This window comes from Phyllostomus hastatus, unplaced genomic scaffold (genome assembly GCF_019186645.2).
Source record: "Phyllostomus hastatus isolate PE091 unplaced genomic scaffold, TTU_PhHast_1.1 phas_contig_86, whole genome shotgun sequence".
Lineage (NCBI taxonomy): Eukaryota > Metazoa > Chordata > Mammalia > Chiroptera > Phyllostomidae > Phyllostomus > Phyllostomus hastatus.
In genome coordinates this window covers 67,936,227-67,959,467 of record NW_025333977.1, presented here as the reverse complement: position 1 = coordinate 67,959,467, position 23,241 = coordinate 67,936,227, and the positions used below count along the sequence as shown (strand labels likewise).

Sequence of the window (23,241 nt, the reverse complement as noted above, 5' to 3'; positions counted from 1 at the left end):
GTAGAAAAATGCTGTGCTGGCTTACTCCCATGACCAAAGCAAAATTATAACTACATTACAGAACCACCTGAAGACTAGTTGAACAGAACTCTTACAAATGAAGATATAAAGAGGCAGCCACAGGGAGACTGGTAGAAGAGGAGGAGATGCAAAACAGGCTGGGCCCACACCCACATGAAGGGTACCTTGGCGCAAAGTCTCCCCTGGGGAGCAAGGAATCCCATCACCACACCAACCTCCTCAGCCGAGGGTTCCAGTGGTAGGAAGAGGAGTCCCAGTAACATCTGCCTGTGAAAGCAGTCAGGATTGCAGCTGAGTGAGACAAAGGGCTTCTAAAGTCCCAGACCTTCCTCTTAAAGGGTCCATACATGGACTTACTTGTTGAAAGACTCACCTACTCTGAGCTCCAGGACTAGGGCAGGAGCTCAAAAAGCATTAGAGACATATGCAAAAGAAGTAAATTGTACAGCTTCAGGGCAAGGGCTGGAGGAACAGCTCCACCTTGGAAAGGAGTGCTGCCAGGTGCCATTCCCTCACCTAGCCTGTACGTACATGCTAATGCTAAGTCTGAGTCTCCATCAAACTGGGTAACAAAGCTCACTACACCATGGTAATTCCCTAAGACTCTACCACGAGCAACCTGTGGAACTGCCCAAGCTGCTTCCAGTGGCTTTTCCGTACAAACAGCCCATCTCTGCTTGACAATGCAAACTTTCCTAAAATCTTTCAAAGGTTTGCAAACCCCAAACAAGCAGCATCTGAACTTGGCATGCACTGTACCTCTTGAGTCCAAAAGGTCCAAGCCTGATTCTAATGTCAGCCAGCGTAGGTTCGCAGGTTAGCTTCTCCCAGACACCTCTAAGTCCAGCAAAAGGAGCTACCAACCAAAGATCACTTTGTAGGTCCTATCAGGTGACCCTGGGCCAGAAACAGGTAGCCGCTAACTCTGTTCTGCACCACAGTTCCTCCCAAGAGGCCCCAGACCCAACATAAACAGTAGCCAGCTTCAGACCACACCAGAACACCACCCATCCATCACCACATATGACAATCCCAAAGGGCAGACTCAGCAAGCACCAGAACCTGCTAACGTAAATTCTGCTCCATGGAGTCAGCCCCTGCACAACACCTTGTCTGCTGTCATCACAGCCATTCCTCACAACCAATCAGCCTGAGGGTCAATCCCTCCCAGTGACATGCTAACAGCAATCAATCTCAACTACAACATGAGGGCACACACAACCCACAAAAGAGACCTGACAGAAGCACCCAGCTGAAGTGAACAGAGACTGTGCCATTGAATTCCAAAAGGACCCCTACTATATTAGGCTGCTCTACCATGACCAGGAAACACAGCAAACTACCTACCACATAGAAACAAACACACAGAGGCAGCGAAAATGAGGAGACAAAGAAACATGCTCCAAATAAAAGACAGAATAAAACTCCAGAAAAAGAACTAAATGAAATTGAGAAAAGCAATCTACCACATGAAGAGTTCAAAACACTGGACTCTTATAAGGATGCTCAATGAACTTAGGGAAAGTGTAGATGAGAACTTTAAAAAACAAATAGGAAACAATAATAAAGACAGAAAACATAAAAAAGCAGTGAAAAATGAAGAATACAATAACTGATAACAGATTAAATAAGAATACAATAATTGATAACAGATTAGATAAGTATTCAGTTACTGATTACAGATTAGATAATCAGAGGTTAACAGGTTAGAGAAGCAGAAAACACCCAGTCAGAACAGGAAAAAAAAAAAAAGAACTCAAAAGAATGAGGATAGTTTAAGGGCCCTCTGGGACAACAACAAGCATAACAACATTCATATCACAGGGGTACCAAAAGGAGAAGAGATCAAGGAGCTGAAAATCTATTTGAAGAAATAATGATGGAAAACTCCATCCTGGCAAAGGAAACAGTCGTACAAGTCCAGGAAGTTCTAAGAGTCCCAAATAAGAGGAACCCAAAGAGGCCCACACCAAGACATATCATAACTAAAATGCCAAAGGTTAGAGACAAAGAGAGAGTCCTGAAAAAGCAGCAAGAGAAAACCAGCCAGTAACCTACAATGGAGCTCCCATAAGATTTCTCAACAGAAACTTGGCAGGCCAGAAGATACTGGCACAAAATACTCAAAGTGAAAAGTAAGGACCTACATTCAAAATTATTCTACTCAGTGAGGTTATTATTTAGAATCAAAGGGCAGATAAAGAACTTTCCACACAAGAAAAAGCTAAAGGAGTTTACTATCACCAAGCCAGTATTACAAGAATTGTAAATGGATTTCTTTAAGAAGAAGAAAATCATGAATAAAATCAAAGTAACTACATATATCATACTTTAAATGAAATGGAGTAAATGCTTTAATCAAAAGACATAGGGTAGCTAAATCAAGAATGACAACACCCCAACATATGCTGTCTAAAAGATACCCACTTCAGATCAAAACACACATATGACTGAAAAGAAAGTGGGGGTGGGGATACTTCATGCAAATGGAACTAGAAAGAAGGCTGGGGTAGTAGTACTTATCTCATACAAAATAGACTTTAAAACAAAGGCTAATACAAGAGACAAAGAAGGACCCAGCAAATTCCACTTCTAGGTATTTATCCCAAGAAAACCAAAACACCAATTTAAAAAATATAATCACCCTTTTGTTAACAGCAGCATTATTTACAATAGCCAAGATACGGAAGCAACCTGTCCACTGATAGATAAATGGATAAAGAGGAAGCTTATACACACACACACACACATACATACATACATACACACACACACACACACACACACACAGAAATAGTACTCAGCCATAATAAAGAAAGAAATCTTGCAACATCCAACAACATGAATGGACCCAGATAAGTCAGACAGAGAAAGAGGAATATCATATGATTTCATGTATATGTGGAACCTAAAAAATAAAGGCAGACATATAGACCAATGGAATAGACAGAAAGCACCAAAATCCTCACATATATGGTCAAATGATTTTCTACATGGGTGCCAAGATGATTCAATTGGGAAAAAAACAGCTCTTTCAACAAATGCTACTGGGAAAATTGGATATCCCATGCAAAAGAATGAAGTGGGATACTCACTAATACTATGTACAAAAGTTAACTCAAAATGGATCAAAGAGCTAAAACTATAAAACCCTTAGGACAAAGGAAAATCTTCATGGCATCAAATTTGGCAACAATTTCTTGGATATGACGGATATGACTTCAAAGGCATAGGCAACCACAGAAAAATAAACAAATGGATTTCATCAAAACTAAAACTTTTGTATAGCAAAGGTCACTATCAATAGAGTAAACACGCAACACGCAAATGGGAGAAAAGATTTGTAAACCATATTTATGAAAAGATATTAATATTCCCAATATAGAGAAAACTCCTAAAATTAAAAAAAAAACTGATTTATCAATGGGCAAAGGACATGAATAGACATTTCTCCAAAGATATATGAATGGCCAATAAGTACATGAAAAGATGTTCAACATCACTAATCACTAGGGAAATCCATATCAGAAACATAATGATATATCACTTTATATCTATTAAGATGCTCTTATGCAAAACCGGAAAAAAACAAGTGTTGACAAGGATGTCAAAAAATGGGACTCTTGAGCACTGTTAGTGGCAATGTGAAATGGTGCAGCTGCTATAGAAAACAGTATAGTAGTTCCTCAAAAAGTAATAATAAAATTACCATATAATCCAGCAATTCCACTTTTGGGTATACACCCAAAAGAATTGTAAGGAGAGACACAAATACTTGTATACAAATGTTCATAATGTTATCCACAATAGCCAAAAGGTAGAAACAAACCAAGTATCCAGAGACATTTATATCAGACTACAGAAAGGCAAAATAGAATTAGAACTTCAATTAGTAATCTCCAGACTGTTGTTCTGGATCTAATACCTTATATTAGTATCAAAAATTCAAGCTGTAGTTGACTGACCTATTTCTACACTTGGGGTTGAGGAGGTCTTTCCAAGGATAAACCAAAACACAGGTGTCAAGCACTGATAGATTTTACAAAATAAAATTTTAAACTTATATACTACAGAAGATATTGCAAAGTAAAATTACATATAGGAAACATGAAAAAAAATTGCAACACATAAAATGAAGAGTTAATACCTTTAATAAGAGTTCTTACAAATCAGTAAGAAATAGATGGGATACCCCAATACATATGAAGACTAAAGACAAAATTCACATAAAAAAATACAAAATTCACCTTCACTAAAAATAAAAAATATTGAAAGGAAAACTGTATTTATTTTTGCCAAGAAACTATCAAAATTTTTTAATTAACACCTAATTCTCATTAAAATACAAGAGAATGACAGTACAAGTTCTATAAATAAATAGTCATATCTATAATCCACTTACTATAGCTGTGTTATATAGACAAAAAATGAAAAATACCCTAAGTGTCCACTCATAAGGAAGTATAGATGTAAAAAAAGATAAAAATAGAACTCTATTTATTGATGTGGAAAGTTATCAAATTAAAAAAGAAAAGCTGGATTTCCTCATTTACTCCTCCACTATACCTAGGTATTACCTTATTTTACATATGCGATAAACTGAGGCATAGAAAAAGAAAAACAAATTGCCTGAGCTGCAATTCAAGCCTTTGCAAAACAAGTTAATAAGGGCATGGTATTTACACATTGCAATTATCATAGTAAAGACAATAAATACTACTTAAAAGTTGTTATAAGAGTAATATAATGCTTAATAATATATGTATATGTTAAAATAATAAATTTTCATCTAGAAAAATACAAATATGCTACTTCAGAAAGACCATTTTAAATTTCCTACTCATCCTTAGTATTTTCTATTATTCCTTCACTTTTGGCATAAAATGAGATTTTTTTTTGCCTCCATCTGACTGCACATCACACATGACATGACCTCTACCAGAGTCTCCTGCCCCGGTAGGTACACAGTCAATGTATACAGATGATATAATATCATACGCTTGAAACTTGATATATATATAGTCTTTTTAACCAATGCCACCCCAATAAACTTAATACAATGTTTTCTTGAACATAACTCCATTCAGGTTGTCAGAGTCAGTAACAACAGTCCCAAACACTAAAGACAGGCTAAGGATAAGTAGGATTTTTAGCCTTCATACATTTTTCCACATGTATCATCAGAGGCACAAGTTCTAGGTTTTCAGAAGAAACTTCCTTGATTTTCAAAGTCATAGTCCCCCTTCTTTAGCCCACCAATATTTAGTGAATCCTTGACATTATATATTTGTAAAAAGAGTTGCTGTATTAATCATAACCTCTACAGTAACAAAGCAACAATAATGTCAGAACATCATGTTTCCATTTGAGAAGGTCTAAATAATTTTAATTTATTCTTCCTGATTTTGAGGCAGGCAGAGTGAAATGAGATTGGTTACAAAAGCTCCATTCTCAAGCCCACCTTGTGTTCATACTGTATTTCAGTTCTAATGGGCACATCAATTTAAGTGATGGTATGGTCACACTTGCAATTTATTTCCACAGAGTGCTCTGAATTCTCCAGAAAATGAACTCATTTAAAGGGAGAAGAGAACTAAAGCTTGGTTTAAGGAGTGCAGAACTCCTCCTTAAAGCAAAAGGTAGTACTAGTATGGCTATGATAATCACCTTGGCAGCACTGACAATAGCAACAAAGGTAGCAATAATCTCAGGATTAGACCCTAGAATCCCCGGCATAGATGATTTCAGTAGCATCAATTACAACAGCCTGTAATGGCATGTTGAATATCAATAGTGATAAGAGAGAGAAAAATAATGACACCCACTTACTAACCATATACTAACTTACAGGCATTATATTAGGGACTTTACATAGCTTATCTTCCTCAAATCTGCACAATAATTCTATAAGTGTGCATCATTATCTCTGTTTTAAAGACAGAATAAGTACCTTGCCTAAGATAAGTCAGCTTGTTAGGAATATTGCTAAGAACTGAATCCAGGCGTCTATCTCCAAAGTCTATATATTCCAAATTCAAGAATCAAAGAAAAATACCCCTTATAGAATGAATTTTCAGAGACCACATCAAATACCACCTGGAAATTTCATAATGTGAACCTCAAGAAGGAAAAAATATATCTGCCAAGAAACCTCACGGTTAACCAGGCACAAATTCATTAACAGCCATTGCCATCAGAAGCCTCTCAGGCACGCTGCATTTCAGGAAAAGGCTACTGACTAAACCTTCAGCTTCCTACACTGTTCTCCTGCCATCTGAATCAACCTTTATAAAGGAGTTCCTCCTATTATCTTACAGTGAACTGAGACCGGCCCTGTCCAATCAGAACTCTGCAGCCATATCCTTATTTGCATCTATAATCTATACTGACCAATAAGCATTGCTCCATAATGACCAATTCAACTAATTATGACCATGCTACTTGGACCAATCATAACTTTGCTATTTTATTTCCTCATTTGCATACAGACTGCAATAAAGAATAGGGAACCAGGGTGCAACCATTATAAAAGGCAGCTCTCCCCTTGGTCTCAGTGGAGCCAGTTTAGTTTCCAATATGGGGCTGCCTTTTCCCAGTTTGCAAATTGTTTGCTTAAATAAAGTTTCTCCTCTCTCCACCCCACTTTGGAGATTCCTATCAACATTAGCTTGGTAGTAGCAAATTTTTGTTGACTGTAACTAATAGAAAAAACCTGAGAACTATAGCTCTTATTGAATCGATTTTATGAACAAATAGAAATTTTAGACCTATTATTATTAAACCTTAGCCCTAGACTGACTGGTATAAAGCCTGAGAGTACTAATTTAATATGATTGTTTCGTAGAATCCTCACAATTAGTGCTATTTTTCCTAACTGCGTGAAAGTGTGTTGATGTCATTTGAGTTCCGTGGTAACAGTACTTACCTAAGTAATTACTTATGATGTACTGTTACCACGGAACTCAAATGACAAAAGTCTTACATAAGCCTTCAGTAATAACAATTTTATTTATATATTTTATGTACACAAAGAATTCTCACATATGAAATTTAAAAGATAATAAACAATCTTCTGAAGTACAAAAGTCATTCAACATTACTTGTTTTACAACTCAGGGAACCAAAGCTCAAGGCTAAATAACATAAACATTAACCCAAGCATACAAAATTCACAATATATTGAGCTAACCGCTGGGTATAAATGCAAATAAGATACAGTATCTCTTCTTAAGGAGCTCATGGTCCAGAAGAGAAGACAGAAATAAACACATATAGTACAAAATGATAAATGCACTTCTAATAATCTCTCATCATACATTAAATTTATTAGTAATGTGATATTGCCACTGAAATGCTTGTTTTTTTCAGCAAAAGTTAAAATTGTCATTGATAATTCACTAAGTAGAACCTAGGTGAAAACACAATACATATACCAAAAGGAACAAAATTCATAATTTTTTTTAAGTTCATGAGAAATAAAGAGTTTATAAAAATAAAATGTGTTAGAAATTTAAGAAACTTGGTATAGAATTTTAAAGGGGCATCTATACATACTCTTTAATGTAATTAGACTTACAAGAAAAATACAAACCAGAAGTTCCTTTGGATGGTTCAGGGGAAAAAAAAAAAGACTGGATCAATAATTTTTCATTCACATCAAAACTATTTATTGCACTAACTGAAAGCAAAAACTTAAATAGAAAAAGTTCATGATAAAATGAAATTTAAAGATCTGTTATTATTTACTACCTGACATCCCCTAGCTTTTTTCCCACACTTTTTTTTAAAATATGGAACATTTCACGAATTTGCAAGACATCCTTGTGCAGTGGCCAGGCTCATCTTCTTTCTATCATTCAAATGTTAGCATATGTGCTGCCAAAGTGAGCACCTGCAATTTCTTATTTATAATCCTTACTCTTTTAGAACTTAAAACAAAAGCAACTTCAAATTTCCATCTCTTATTGGCAGAGTAGCCATGTTTATTATTGGAAATTAGCTATCTCAGACCATTTTTGTGAGAAATACATTCAGCCATTTATTCAAAAGTATTTACTAAGTAACTAAGTTCCTAATACTGTTCCAAAATCTGGATATAAAAACAGTAAATAAGACAAGATGGGAGGATGGAGGGATGGACTGATGAACAGACAGCCTGCCTGCCAGATGGATGAATAGGACAGAGAAGGGGGAGGAATAGACAGATGTTTGGGGAATGAATTTCAATTATACCAGACAAATTAACTGAGATACTGAAATAGGTAACTATATTTTCATGAAGAGTCTGCATTCATTTTCCCAAATCACAAGTGAAAAGACCAGTGATTTTTGAAACTGATTAGTAGTCATGCATGGACTGTTGGTTCCAATACCCACTCTCACCACCAGGAGAGAAAAGTCATGCTAGCCATCAGAGCACATTCGCCTCACATTTATCAATAACGTATCTGTGGGGGGAGAATAGAGGAGGGCTCATGAGTATAAGTATAATATTTATGTTGAGTAAAGTTATAACTAAACATACCTTTCAGATAAAAAGAAGCTCTCGTGAGGATTTAGATTTTGACAAGATTCTAGGCTGCCATCAGATGATGAAGAAAGCTGCTCTGATTGCAAGTTGTCTGTATCACCCAAACTGGCCTCAGTTACAGGAGAGGTCTTTATGTATTTTCTTCCTAACTCCGTTCCCAGGACATTCGTCAATATAACTCTGGGTATCCTGTCACACAAAATAACAAACACTGTACTGTACTGAAGTCTGCAATAAAAAATTATATTCTAGGAAGGTGAATTTTCAAACATTTTCATCTTAGCACAAGTGAGCTATAAGAACAATGTCATCCTAGAAATCCACCTGTAAATACTAAAAATTTTGGATGAATACTATTTTTTTTGTTTCTAGCAGTACCTGTGTCTTACTGATTAGCATAGATTTGCCTACCACTACAATGGCTTTTAATTGTCATAATGGCTGCTACTGGATGTTTAAAATTTTGCTTTCTCTTTCCCAGTCATTATTAAAAACACAGATTACTACAAATCTATTCAAGAAATCATTATTCTTTTCATCCATCATAAAGGTCTTTAATAATTATATACCTGCAATTGGGAAATAACAAATACTAAATCCAACAAGGTATCATTCATATTGCAACTATGGTAATGACAGATTCCATAAGTAAAACAGCACATATACTGATGGTAATATATATGGCTTATATAATACCATCAGGAAGAGGCAATAAATTAAATGCTTAGAAAATTAAAATGTATTTTTAAAGCTCCAAACTTTTTAAATTGGAAGGGTTCATATCAAATGTACTACAGGGTCAGGCAGAAGTAAGGTCTGCTTAAGTGTGCTTGGTAAGATAATATGAGTGTAATAATTTATAGTTTTAATTTGAACATTTAACTCACCTAAAATGTCATATGGTGTACTTGGGCATGCTGTTATGTTACAGAATTACATGCTTAGGATTTTGCAATAAAAGCAAGGGGCATTATTTGTGCCAGACCCTGTGTATAAGCCTGGTGTCTTCTTAAATAAAAGAAGACAGTGGAGTCTTTTTTTGGTTAGCCAGTTCTATTACGAACAATTGACAGACTTTGCCACATTACAATGCTGCCCTCAAGACTACTATTTGGCCCTGAATTGACTGGCCCAAGACAAATTATTATAATTTTTAGTTTCTATTACTGCATTTTTTTAAGTTTTATCACGGTTATCAATATGTCATTAGCAGCACTTTACTGATTCTTTGTGAGAGGCAATAGATTTAATACTCAGAAAGGTCAAAGTACTTTTGTGTAAGTGAAAAACGTGAGCTTCCTTACACTTTATTTGCTGCAGTACTTAGAGAGGTACTCTATTTCCACTACATAGAGGCACTATGTTCTTTTCATGATGCTCCAGGCAGCAGAAAATTTCAGGTCTTAGCAGAACTTTAAAATAATTTAGTTTTCTCTTCATTTTAAACGTGAAGAAGTCAAAGCTCAGAAAAGCTAAATGCTTGTCCATGTATAAGTAACTCCTCCTAGTAGAATAATCAGGGTTTATTATGTTTTGGTTTTTTAATTTTCTTCCATTACATTGTATCCTCAACAGTAACATGCCAAAGGATCCAGGTAACTAAGCTTTTCTATAGACACTTCAAGAAACCTTTAAAAAATACTCATTTCCAGCACAACCACCACAAAAAAATATGTATTGCAATAATTAAGTAGTACATATGATCTAAAAACAAAGACATAGTGAACACAGGATGGGACCAAACTAGGTTTACAGTTGTGAGTATGTGAAACAGAGTTAATAAAGCTACTGTAATAATCATAACCTGCATGACTTTTTCCACATAAACAACTGTAAGCCTACTTTTGCCCAACCCCATACAACTCCCTGAACTCAGTGTTTAAGTGAAGAAAAAAGGAAAGGAAGTCTGTCTTCTAATATTGGGTTGGCCAAAAAGTTCGTTCGGATCCCCCCCACTGCCGCCGCGTACAATGGTTCTAGTAGTGCTTAGTTGTCTTTAGCTTTATTTGAAACAATTTTGTTAGATTGTATTGTAACAGCTATCATATCAGAATTAGTAAATTTTTGTGTAGCCATTTTAATACCGAAGACAGAAGATGATACACAACATTTTCAGCATATTATGCTTTATTATTTCAAGAAAGGTAAAAAACACAACTGAAACACACACAAAAAATTTGTGCAGTGTATGGAGAAGGTGCTGTGATATATCAAATGTGTCAAAAGTGGTTTGCAAAGTTTTGTGCTGGAGATTTCTTACTGGATGATGCTCCATGGACAGGTAGACCAGCTGAAATTGATAGTGATCAAATGAAGACATTAATTGAGAACAATCAACATTATGCCATGCAGAAGACAACTGACATACTCAAAATATCCAAATCAATAAAGTTATTTGTGAAAATGAAAAATGTCTTTTATTTTTCAGAAAAACTAAACATACTTTTTGGCCAAACCAATGCAACCACTAATTGTGAGGAGGGGAGGGCAGAGATATTTTTCCAACTCTGCATTACTTGTATCTCTAAGGATCCTATTTATTATTGTCTGTTTTGTATAGCTGATGCCTGACAGAACCCTTCCTAAACTCCTGGACTTGAAATGTAAATAGTGTCAATATAGGCCCAGTAAGGAGTATCAAGATTTCTTTTATCTGACCTCTCACTAGAAACTGCTATGAATAAGTTGTTAAAGAAAACTCAACTGTGTTCCTCAATACTTCAGGAAAAATTCAGAAATATTAGCAAAGAACAATTTTATTCAAGTCAGAACTAGCCTTTTCTAGGTAAATATTATAGTATAAATAAAATTGTACTTTAAGAAATGAGAGAATCTGATATACTAAATTGGTCATTCATTTTAGGAATTATATATTTACAGACCCCTATTGTTACCAAATTCTAAAATCTGTCTTATAAGAAAATGCAGAAATTATAATATTTAAGTAAAGAGAAAATTTGGGGCATATATGGAAACACATCAAAGAAATGTCAGCTATCATTTAGTATCTCTTTTAAATGTCTGACTATATTTATGCTTAAATTTGTTTTAAAATAATGAATTTCTAAAAAATGCTGTCTCTCCCAATAGGGAAGACATTGCCCACAGAAGACTAGTCCTATACAAAACATTAAAGAGAATCAACAACAACAAAAAAGTACAAATATCAGCAAGGAAAGGGAAAGTTTTTAAAGATTAGGATTCTCTTCTAATAAATGATCGTCCTATTTTTGTATGAGTTGCTTTGCTGCTAGATTTCAAAGGAAAAAAAAGCAAAGAAGAGATGGGAGAAAAGAACTTTGGAGTATAAATGAGACCTTTTAATCTAAACAAGTAGCTAAAAGTCTTTCCTAATAATGAAAAATTTCAAAATTCACCCCAAAACCATTTGAAAAGATTATACACCTTTGAGGCTATCAGAAAGTTCAAAAAACTATCTTAGCATGGCTCTATCACAGTATATCTTTCAATTAGAAAGCACTCAATTATGAGGTGAACCAATTACACAAGGAAAAATTTAAAGTAGAATATTTAAAGGTTAATGAAACAGACATCATATAAAATACATATAAAGTCCAATTCCTACTCTACTTATTGAAAAGAAATTAAAGTTCATTTGAGTGAAAAAAACAGTATGGCACAGGAATTAAGGGCAAGGGTTCTAGAGTCAAACAAACATAGGGTCAGGTTCTGATTTAGCACCTAATGACTGTACATACTTTATGTAAATTACTTACCTTAATTTATGCCTTCTAGCATTGATCTCATCTCTAAAAAGAGGAGAACAATACCTACTTGACAAAGTTAAGATTAAATGAAATAATAGAAGTAGTAGTTAGTACCAGTCCTGGCACATCATAAGTACACAATAAATGGAAACTCATCTTAATTTCCCTATTATGGATACCTTGCTCAAAGTAATAAATTACACTTTTACAAATAGTGCATAATTGTCATAATTTATCTTGTTCTGCAATCTTGATAAAAATATGCTATCAGCTAATAACTAATAGCTAATAGCTAATTAAATAGTTGGCAATGCCTACAGCACACCCAACTGTTCAATACACAGAGCCACAGACCAGTCATCTTTCACCAACTACTGGCAACTTATCCAATTTAAGTACCTTGAAGAAACAAAGACCTTTGTGTGACAGTCTTATAGAATATAAATCTATAAAATGATGACTAAGTTCATAATACCAAAGCTGTTATTTGGTATACAATTATAAAAATTAGCACTGCAACAGAAATTCCAGAAATAGCTAGCATTTCAAGAGGTTCTGAATTTTTAAAAGATATATACAAAGGTGTATACTTCATTTCTCATGCTATCTCAATATAAAAGACTTGAAAATTGTCATTTCACACAGTCTATCCAATTTTTTCCCAAGTACGTAAATAGAATCACTAAAATAAAACAGGATTTGTTTAACTTTAATAATATTGTGAAATCACACTTAAAAATATCATATGCTAAACTAAAGCAGAAACAAATTTTATAATACAGTGAGATAAAGCAGAAAGTATATTGGCCTGAAAAGTAATGCCATTTATTGTGTCTCTGTATGGTTATTCTCTGATTCTTAATTTTCTCAATGACAAATTGTCAATTCCTTCTCTAAATAGCAAGGCAAATGTAAGAGTCAAATAACTGAATGAATAAGGAAGAACTTTGAAAAACTGGTAAGAGCTATTAATATAAACTTCAGGACAACAGCAAATTTCTAAAGAGATGGAACCCTTGATGAAAGGTAACAAAATTTCATGTGATAATAAAGCTAGTATATAAAAGAAAAAAAAATTACAATAGCCCTGGTCAGGTAGCTTAGTTTGTTAGAGAATCTTGCCTATATGCCAAGGTTGCTGGTTCAATCTCCAGTAAAGGTACATACAAGAATCAACAAGTAATGGAGAGGTTATGGAGAAAAGGGGACCCTAGTGCACTGTTGGTGGGATTGCAGACTGGTACAACCACTATGAAAAACACTATGGCATTTTCTCAGAAAACTGAAAATGGATCTGCCTTTTGACCTAGCAATTCCACTGCTAGGATTATATCCTAAGAGCCCTGAAACACCAATCCAAAAGAACCTATGCACCCCAATGTTCATAGCAGCAAAATTTACAATAGCCAAGTGTTGGAAGCAACCTAGGTGCCCATCAGTAAATGAATGGATCAAAGAACTATAGTACATTTACACAATGGAATTCTATGCAGCAGAAAGAAAGAAGGAGCTCCTACACTTTGCAACAGCTTGGATGGAGCTGGAAAGCATTATGCTAAACAAAATAAGCAGGGTCGTGAAAGACAAATACCACATGATCTCACCTTTAACAGGACCCTAAACAACAAAACAAAGAAACAAGCAAAATATAACCAAAGACACTGAACTAGAGAACAAACTGACAGTGTTCAGAGGGAAGAGGAGAGGGAATTTCAGGGGAATTTCAGGGGGAAAGGGGAAGGGTTTACAAGAACAAGTATAAAGGACACATGGATAAAAACTAGGGATGGGTAGAAATGGGAGGGAGGAGGGGAGGGCTGGGTGGGTGGGTTGGGATGAGAGTAAAAGAAAATTGCACTGCAACTTCAATTAAAATAAAATTTTTAAAAAAGGTACATACAAGAATCAAACAACAAATACATAAATAAGTGAAACAACAAACTGATGTTTCTCTCCTTCTCTGTCTCAAAATCAATCAATAAATTTTTTTTTAAATTACAACACTAATTTAATTTTCACTTTGTGATGATTTACATGAATGCTTTTCTAAAACTGTTATGTAATGTTTCAATAAGGTTCTCATACATCCATTCTAATCTCAGATGATACAACTCAAAAGTTTCTAAATTAGTCTTTTAAACTATGGAGAGAAAAAAATGAATTTTTAAATACTTTTCTTAATGAGATTCACGAATTTTCTAAATTTGTTTTTTTTAATTAGCTAAATTTTAGGTGAATAAATTATCACTCAACTAAAATATTATTGGCTTAAAGAAATCTTAACATACTAGACATACTGTAGTGTCCAAAGAATCTTACCAACACAATATCTGGAATATGTACTTTTTTTAAACTTCAAACATATGTAAACTTAAGAAAAATAAATAAATATAATTACACCACTTAGGGAAACTTCAAGAACCAGAAGCTAACTTTTCTTAAAAATATGGGTACACTGTCTCCATATTTCTCTAAAAACCTCTGGTGCTAATTGATTTAACCATGAGAAAGATAGTTTATATTCTCAAAAGCCTTCTATTTGTATCCCACCAGGGTCTCTCTTGCCTACTGACCAAGGTTTTTAATAAAACTCTAAAAATTTTCTCCCAAGAAAAAAGAAGTTAAACCATATATGAAGAATAAAAATTATACTAAAATATGGTTTACTTGCCCTGGTCAGTGTGGCTCAGTTGGTTATCATTCCATAACCAAAAGGTTGCTGGGTCAATTCCCAGACAAGGCACATGCCTGGGTTACAGGTCCAAGCCCCAGTACGGGCACCAGTGATCCCCAGTCTGGGGCACATGTGGGAGACAACCAGTCAATGCTTCTCTCTCTTATCTGTGTTTTTCTCTCTTTCTTTCCCTCTCTCTAAAAGCAATGAAAAAATACCCTCAGGTGAGGATAAAAACATAAAAATAATAAAGTATAGTTTACTTATTTAAAAAGAAATTTGTGCCCTGGCTGGTATGGCTCAGTGGATTGAGTGACGGCCTGCAAACCACAAGGTCACCTGTTCGATTTCCAGTCAGGGCACATGCCTGGGTTGCAGGCCAGGTCCCCAGTTGGGGGCATGCAAGAGGCAACCAACTGATGTTTCTCTCCCTCTCTTTCTCCTACTCTTTAAAAATATATACAACTGTAGTTGAACGACAATAAGGAAATGTGAAAAAGTAAATAAATGAATAAATAAATATATAAAAATCTTTTTAAAAATGAAGGAAATTTGTTCATTTAACATACTGCTAGTCTGATACTTCTTAAACTCTTGCTCCTTTTCTTCATTATTTAGGAAAACTGATTTGGATCATATGTTTTCTATTTTTCTTCTCAATCTTATCCGGAAATCAAAAGGCTAAACTGCCCTCATGTGAGAGGCAACATATTTAGATCACTACCTTTAGATCCCAGAATGCAACAAAAATTCTAGCAAAATGCCATTTCTGGGATTGAATGAGTAATTTTTGGATTACTCGATAGTTAAACTTTAAGATAAAATTTAAAACCAAAAATAAATTTTTCCCATTCATCCCTCTGAAATAATAAAGTCCTAGCTAAGTAAAAATAAAATTAAGACAAAAAGCATCATGTCAAAGTTAAGCAAAGATTAAAAAAGCGTAACTCTCCCATTCCAGATAGCAAGTACCAGACAGAAAACATCTATCTAAAGCCATACCCTAAATAGTTCTCCAATTTACTTCCTTAAAGCTTATAATCCCTTTCCTTTTTTTTCCCCCACCAAATTACAGAGCAAATCATTGGTTTTAACAGAGGAAACTACATTCCACTCAAAGTGACTGGAGATACAATTCTGCTGAGAAGCAATCTCTTCCTTGTACTAAGCAAACATTTACTGAGCATTTACTATGTGTCCAGGATTGTTCTAGGGATGGTAACAGAGAAAAAAATAAAAAAATACAGTCATTGCCTATATGAAGCTTACTGTCAGGGAGGCAGAGAAACCAAAAATCACAATGAGTGATTAATATAATATATATATTATATATAATGAGTAATATAATGAGTTCTCTGATATATGAACAGGCTGCTTAGCAAAACAAAGAAAGTGATAAAAAGTAGACATGGAATCAAGGAAGGCTTCCCAAGAAGATGGCCTATGAGTTCAACTTTAAAGGTGACCAGAAGTCAGTAAAAGCAAAAATGAGAATTGCTTCCAGGATAAGAGAACAAATATCACGAGCTCAGAAGATAAAATGGTATTCATTATACCTTCAGTGAGCTACCAATATTTCCCTAAGTCTAAAACACAGTACAAATGAAGAGGAGTAGACAGATACAAGGCTAGAAACACACAAAGGTGAGATCATTAAGGACCTTGTAAGCCAAGCTAAGGAGTTTAAACTTTTCCCCAAAGGTTATGTTGAGCTATAGAGAGATGTTCAACCAGACAGTGACAAAGTAATACCTGCTTTTAGAATGAACACAACATAGCAACAACACAGTAAAATAACAAAGATTATGTACAGGAAGCCCAATCTGGTTAACACTGTGGTAATAAAGGCACAGAGTTATTTGAGCTTGAACTGAGGTGGTGGCAATAAACATGAGTAGATCATTTCCAGACTTAGGAGGTAAAAATAACTAGACACAATAAATGACTTGATGTGAAGGGTACAAAAGAAAGAGGAGTCAGAACAATGACAAAATTCTAACTTGGAGAACTGAGTGTATAAAGGAGTCATATATTCAAAGAGGGAGAGGATACAGATATAGGAACAAATATGAAAACAAAGATGATGCATTTTCTTTGAAAGCGTTAAATTTATAAAACCTGGAGCTAAGAATAAAGTTCTGTACTAGCTAGCTGGTAGTTCACCTCAGAAAGTGAACTGGGAAATTTTATAAATTTCACAAACACATAATTTAGCTACTAACAATTCCTGGTGAGACAAACTCTTCTTCTTTTTTTTTTTTAAAGATTTTATGTATTTCTTTTTAGATAAAGGGGAAGGGAAGGAGAAAGAGAGAGAAACACCAATGTGTGGTTGGTTGCCTCTTAGGCACCCCCCTAAGGAATCTGGTCTGCAACCCAAGCATGTGCCTGGACTGGGAATAGAACCAGTGACGCTTTGGTTTGCAGCCCGCGTTCAATCCACTGAGCTACACCAGCCAAAGCAAACTATTCTTTTAAAAGGATGAAACATTATACCGTTTAGCTGAAAAAGGACAGACATGAAATAAGGGGACTGATGAAACTGTCATTTGGAAGAAAGTTGAAGCTTCTTTTCAAAAGAGTCTTAGGGATTAGAAGAGCTAATCCTTTAACTGTCACCCCACCCTCCCCTCCCTTAATCTATCAGTACAGTAAGGGACTAGGTCACTCACACTAAAAAGGAAAAATGCTAGAATCCAGAATGAGACGATCTGCTTCATAAATTACTAAAACTAAACTGTTGAAGATTTAGAGTGCTTTAGGAAATTAAATTTACATCAGGTGTGATATAAAAAGGAATACTCATTATCTGGCTTTTTATGTTTTCACCTTTTTTTAAAGAAGTATCCTTTTTACATTAATATATAATATTATGTTCAGGTGTTTTCACAGAGTTCTACTTTTATTTTTTAAATAACTCTGTGGAAAATTAGTGGTACTTATCTGGATCTTGGCTTGAAACACTTACAGACATAGTGCCATTCAGTTAAAGACCATGTAACCAAAGCTGACAACAGGTTATTCTAAATAAAAACGAAGTACCTCTTCCAAAAACTATTCCCGTGAGAGTTTAAACTGTACATGGAAATACATTAAAAGTATTATGTTACAGATCACAAATTTCCAGAGCTAATTCCTTATTTCAGCTCCAAACTCTATATGCAGTTCTTTTAAAAAACGTAAATCTGGTCTTGCTGGTTTTCACAATTAAATTGTATGTTTACATTAAAAATCTGATAATATTTCCATATTACCTTTTTAAAAAAATCTATGTAAAATACAAGAAAGCTCAAATGGGTTGAAAGTGTTAAGGACCTAGAGTAAGTAACACCTAAAACGTATGTTAAAGATTCAGAAAATAGAAAAGATATGTTAGTATACCTTTAAAATGTTATTTAATCTAGGTCATTACCTATATATATATTTATCTTCATTTTATATCATAAATGAATCTTAAAATATGTATATGTGAATCAAGTTATAAAGTAAATTAGTGTATGGATATTTTTAAAAGATAATTATGTCAATCTATTTAATCAAGTATAGAAGTACCATTAAATTTGTAAATTAAGATTGTCAGCTTTAAGGTTTGTTTTCAAATGGGGCACACCTGCATGTACAGATTTTCTTCAAGACCATTTCCAACTATTTTATTTTAAAGGCTATTGGACTTATTTCAAATGTGGTAAGTTGAACACAATCAATACTGAACAACATACCTTTCAGATAAATTAAGGCTTTGGTGAAGAGGCTCTAATTTTTGACATGTTTCTAGGCTGTCAACAGATGTCGAAGGCAATGAGTCTGATTGCACCTTGTTGGCATCACATAAATTAGCATCGTTTCTAGGTAGGGTCTTTCTGAATTTTCGTCCTAAATCCGTCCATAGGACATTCGTCAACATAACTTTGAGTTGCCTGTTACACACATAAATAATTAATACAAACAGTACTAAACAATGTGTAATGCATGAATTCATCACAAACTACAACAAATGAAAATCTCCAGAAATTCTAAATTTCAGTTCTTTAAACAATTAAATAAAATAGTACATATCATAAGTAAAAAATTTGCCTAACCAGTCTCCAATATACATTAAAGCAAAGCCTATTTCACTTAAATTGGGATTTCTCTCAGAATTCGGTCTGTTATACTACAATTGTAGTCACACACACATACAGCTGCTGGGTTCCTGGAAACCCATTAGGGCCTACTCTCACTGCTAGTGGAACAGTGCACGTCTGCACGGCTCACACAGAAGCAACCGCTCTGCACTAAACATGTTAGTGCATTTACTGACTTGGAGAACATTACTAAAACTAAGGGTGCAACTGTACATCATCTACAGCCTTAAGCCTATATAGTCTTGAACTACAGATATAATTTTACCTTATTTCTAAAAGTAGATCAATTTAAAACATTTACTTTTATTGTACCTGTCCCAATTTAAAAATCAGAACTGATAAATTCAAGTACTTCCAGTTTTTTGCCTCATGACATTTTTCCCATTATTCATTCAATATATCTTTGGGCTGATAATCATGGAATCATGGAATATAGTTTTTGCAGTAGTGAAAAAACGCTACCAAGTAGTCTTGAAACAATGCCAAATAAGGAATGGCTGAAAGAATTAGAAATATTTAATCGTAAGAGTGTCTATTCTACTCCCTGATACCAGTTTTAGGTTTTCGTTATTTGTTGAACAAACATACAAATATGAAGAAACAAAAAGCAAAATGCTCATGTATTTTAAAGATAAAATGATCTCAAAGAAGTCACATGTTTGCCCCAGCACTTGGGACTGTATCTCCAGGTCCTCTGAAAAAAGGGGTTACCAGTCTTCAGGGGAACCTCCACAGAAAGCACTGAAACTCCAAACATTTTGAGATTTTAAAAATTAACCTATAGGTTTTAGGATTATTATTAAGGAATGAAAACATGAGTAGTATTTCTTTCAATTAATAAGAATTCATTCTGGACTTCCGGCAAGATGGAGGCATAGGTGGACATATAGTACCTCCACGCACAATCAAGATTAAAACAACAACAATTTAGAGCCAGAATAACACCCAGAACTGAGAGAATTTATCTGAATGGAAGTCAGACATCCAAGAAGTTGAAGTAGACCCGTTCATCCAGACCAGTAGGAAAGGCGGAGACAAGCAGCCTGCGCGGGTCGAGGCACAGAGAACAGGGAGAACTGGGCGCATAAGGTAACTGGGAGCGTGTAAGCCTTCGGGGACGCAGCAGTGGGCCCTGAGTACAAAAGCAGCGGCTGGCGGACCCAGTGAGGCGGCATTGTGGACCAGGACAGAGCGCGCAACCCAGGATCCCAGAGAAGGGACTGAGATCCCAGGAGAACGGAGCTACCGCCATTGTTCTCTCCTGCCCCCACATACAACGTCACAAACTAGAGACTGGGGTGCCCAGCCCAGGGGAACACCTAAGGCTCCGCCCCTCACCTTAACAAGAGCGACCAGACCGAAAAAAAAAAAAAAGGAGAGAGAGAGAGATGTCTCCAACAGAACAGATCAGTCCCCCAGGACTCATCCTTTTGAGCGACCAAGAGATTGCCAATCTATCAGATGCACAGTTCAAAACACTGGTGATCAGGAAGCTCACAGAATTGGTTGATTTGGGGCACAAATTAGATGAAAAAATGCAGGTTACCATAAAGAGATGAAGGAAGATGCACGGAGAACCAATAGTGAAGGGAAGGAAACTGGGACTCAGAACAATAAAGTGGACCAGAAGGAAAAAAAAAAAAAACCAAACAGGAAAGAATGAAGAAATAAGAATTCAAAAAAATGAGGAGAAGCTTAGGAACCTCCAGGACGTCTTTAAACGTTCCAACATCCGAATTATAGGGGTACCAGAAGGGGAAGAGGAACAGCAACAGATTGAGCACGTATTTGAACAAATAATAAAGGAGAACTTCCCCAGTCTGGCTAAGGAAATAGACTTCCAGGAAATCCAGGAAGCTCAGAGAGCCCCAAAGAAATTGGACCCAAGAAGAAACACACCAAGGCACATCATAATTACATTAGCCAAGGTAAAAAATGAAGGAGAGAATCCTAGAAGCAGCAAGAGATAAGGGGACAGTAACCTACAAAGGAGTTCCCATCAGACTGTCAGCTGATTTCTCAAAAGAGACCTTACAGGCAAGAAGGGGCTGGGAAAAAAATATTCCAAGTCATGAAAGACAAGGACCTACATCCCAGATTGCTCTATCCAGCAAAGCTCTCATTTAGAATGGAAGGGCAGAGAAAGTGCTTCTCAGATAAGGTCAGGCGCAAGGAGTTCATCATCACCAAGCCCTTATTTTATGAAATGTTAAAGGGACTTATCTAAGAAAAGAAGATAAAGAAAAAACATGTATAGTAAAAGGACAGCAAACTCACAATTATTAACAACCACACCTAAAGCAAAACCAAAAGAAACTAAGCAAACAACTAGAACAGGAACAGAACCACAGAAATGGAGATCACATGGAGGGTTAGCAACAGGGGAGTGGGAGGAGAGAGGGGGAAAAGGTACAGAGAATAAGTAGCATAGAATGTAGGTTGAAAATAGGGGGAGGGTAAGAATAGTATGGGAAATGTAGAAGCTAAAGAAATTATAAGTATGACACATGGACATGAACTAAAGGTGGGGATATGGGTGGGAGAGGCTGTACAGGGTGGAGAGGAGTGAAGGGGGGAAAATGGAACAACTGTAATAGCATAATCAATAAAATATATTAAAAAAAGAATTCATTCTTTCTTCAACAAATACTTACTGAATACCTGCTAGCAGAATAACTCTAGAATCTGGAGATTCAGCAATGAACAAGATGGTTATAGTTCTCCTTTAATAGTATTTATATTCCAGAGAAGAATTACCCAATTAATTACTTAATTACAATTGTGATGTGAAGGAAAAGTGCACGACATTTAAGCAGAAACCTCAAAGGGCAGGCACTATCCAAAGGAAACAGGTGGAAAATGCAGAGTTACCCTAAAGGGGGGACAAAATGAAAATGGGTCTGATATGAGTAATGCCTGTTAAAGGAAATTAAATGAATTACCTGGTTCAAGTGCTTAAAATGAAAAAGAATGTGTACAAGAGAAGGACGGGCCATTTAGGTGGGACCTTGCGGGCTATACTAGGGATTTGAGACTTCATCAATAGAAATCTTTTAGTTTTAACAAGAGAATGATGAGCTCAGGGACGCATTTTTAAAAGATCACTTTGCCCTAGCTGGTGTTGCTCAGTGGATTGAGCACTGCTGTGGACCAAAAGATTGCTGGTTTGATTCCCAGTCAGGGTACAGGCCTGGGTTGTAGGCCAGGTCCCCAGTTGGTGGCATGCAAGACACAGCTGATTGATATTTCTCTCCCTCTCTTTCTCTCTCCTTTCCCCTCTCTCTAAAAATAAATAAAATATTAAAAGATTGCTTTAACCTTTTATGAAGAATTAACTGGGAGCACTGAAATCAAAGGATAGTAAGAATGAATTTGGACACATAATGGTGACTTTATTGGGATGGATGAGTGGAATGGTGGGAGCAGAAACCAGAGCACAATGAGACGAGAACTGGGAGAGAGATACAAAAATATACAGTTGACATATGACTGTGAATAGAGGATACAGGACAAAACCTGAAGACAGATATGAGGTGCGTGCAAGATTTCTTAGTTATTGGTTGATTAGTTAGCTTAAGATAGAAAATATCTGTGTAAGTTAAAGAACTTATGAGAAAAGGTGAACAGAGTAGGAGAGGTTGAAAATACAGGAGACAGACTAATTAAAAAGTAAGTTTCCTAAGAAATGATATAAGAATGGCCAATATTTACTGAATATACACTATGTATCAGGCACTATGCTAAGCATTTTACAATGATTTATGTCATTTAACCCTCGCAATTATTCTATGAGACACAACGGTAATTGTTCTTCTGCAATTGAGAAGACCAAATAAAATGATTACTAACTAAGCCCAAAATCCAAGATGGTGGCAAAGTAGGTAGAAGCTACACTCACCTCCTCCCAGGACCAAAGTGGAATCACAACTAAATTATTTCAAAAATCATCCTGATAACCAAATGAAGACTAGCTGGAGAGAAGCCTTATGACCAAGGACTTACAGAAGAAACCACACTGAAACTGGGGGGAGGTCGAAGGGCACAAGAGGGCTGGCTGGCCTCCCACCAGCAGCAACTGAAGTTCTGGGGGGGGTTCCCCAAGAAAAGTGTGAAGCCTAAACCCCAAGCCAGGCTCCCCAACCTAGAGCACCAGAACCAGGAAAG

The 23,241-nt window shown here is 35.6% G+C and overlaps 1 protein-coding gene and 1 non-coding gene across 5 annotated transcripts in view; both read right to left on the bottom strand.

Moving 5' to 3' along the window:
* SENP7 (SUMO specific peptidase 7) overlaps nucleotides 1-23,241 on the bottom strand; it is a 127,705-nt gene that overhangs the window by 69,868 nt on the left and 34,596 nt on the right. The window contains exons 5-6 of one of the 4 annotated variants that reach the window (XM_045851716.1): nucleotides 18,673-18,870; nucleotides 8,546-8,740 (exon numbers count right to left, since the gene is read on the bottom strand). The exons of 1 other annotated variant lie outside the window; for it this stretch is intronic. In XM_045851716.1, coding sequence (XP_045707672.1) covers nucleotides 8,546-8,740; nucleotides 18,673-18,870 — 393 coding nt within the window. The remainder of the gene's footprint in view (nucleotides 1-8,545; nucleotides 8,741-18,672; nucleotides 18,871-23,241) is intronic. 2 more of the 4 variants (XM_045851717.1, XM_045851718.1) reach the window with 2 other exon arrangements.
* Nucleotides 7,806-7,912, bottom strand: LOC123827575. Its single transcript, XR_006787239.1, has one exon. It is a non-coding gene; the product is annotated as a U6 spliceosomal RNA (small nuclear RNA).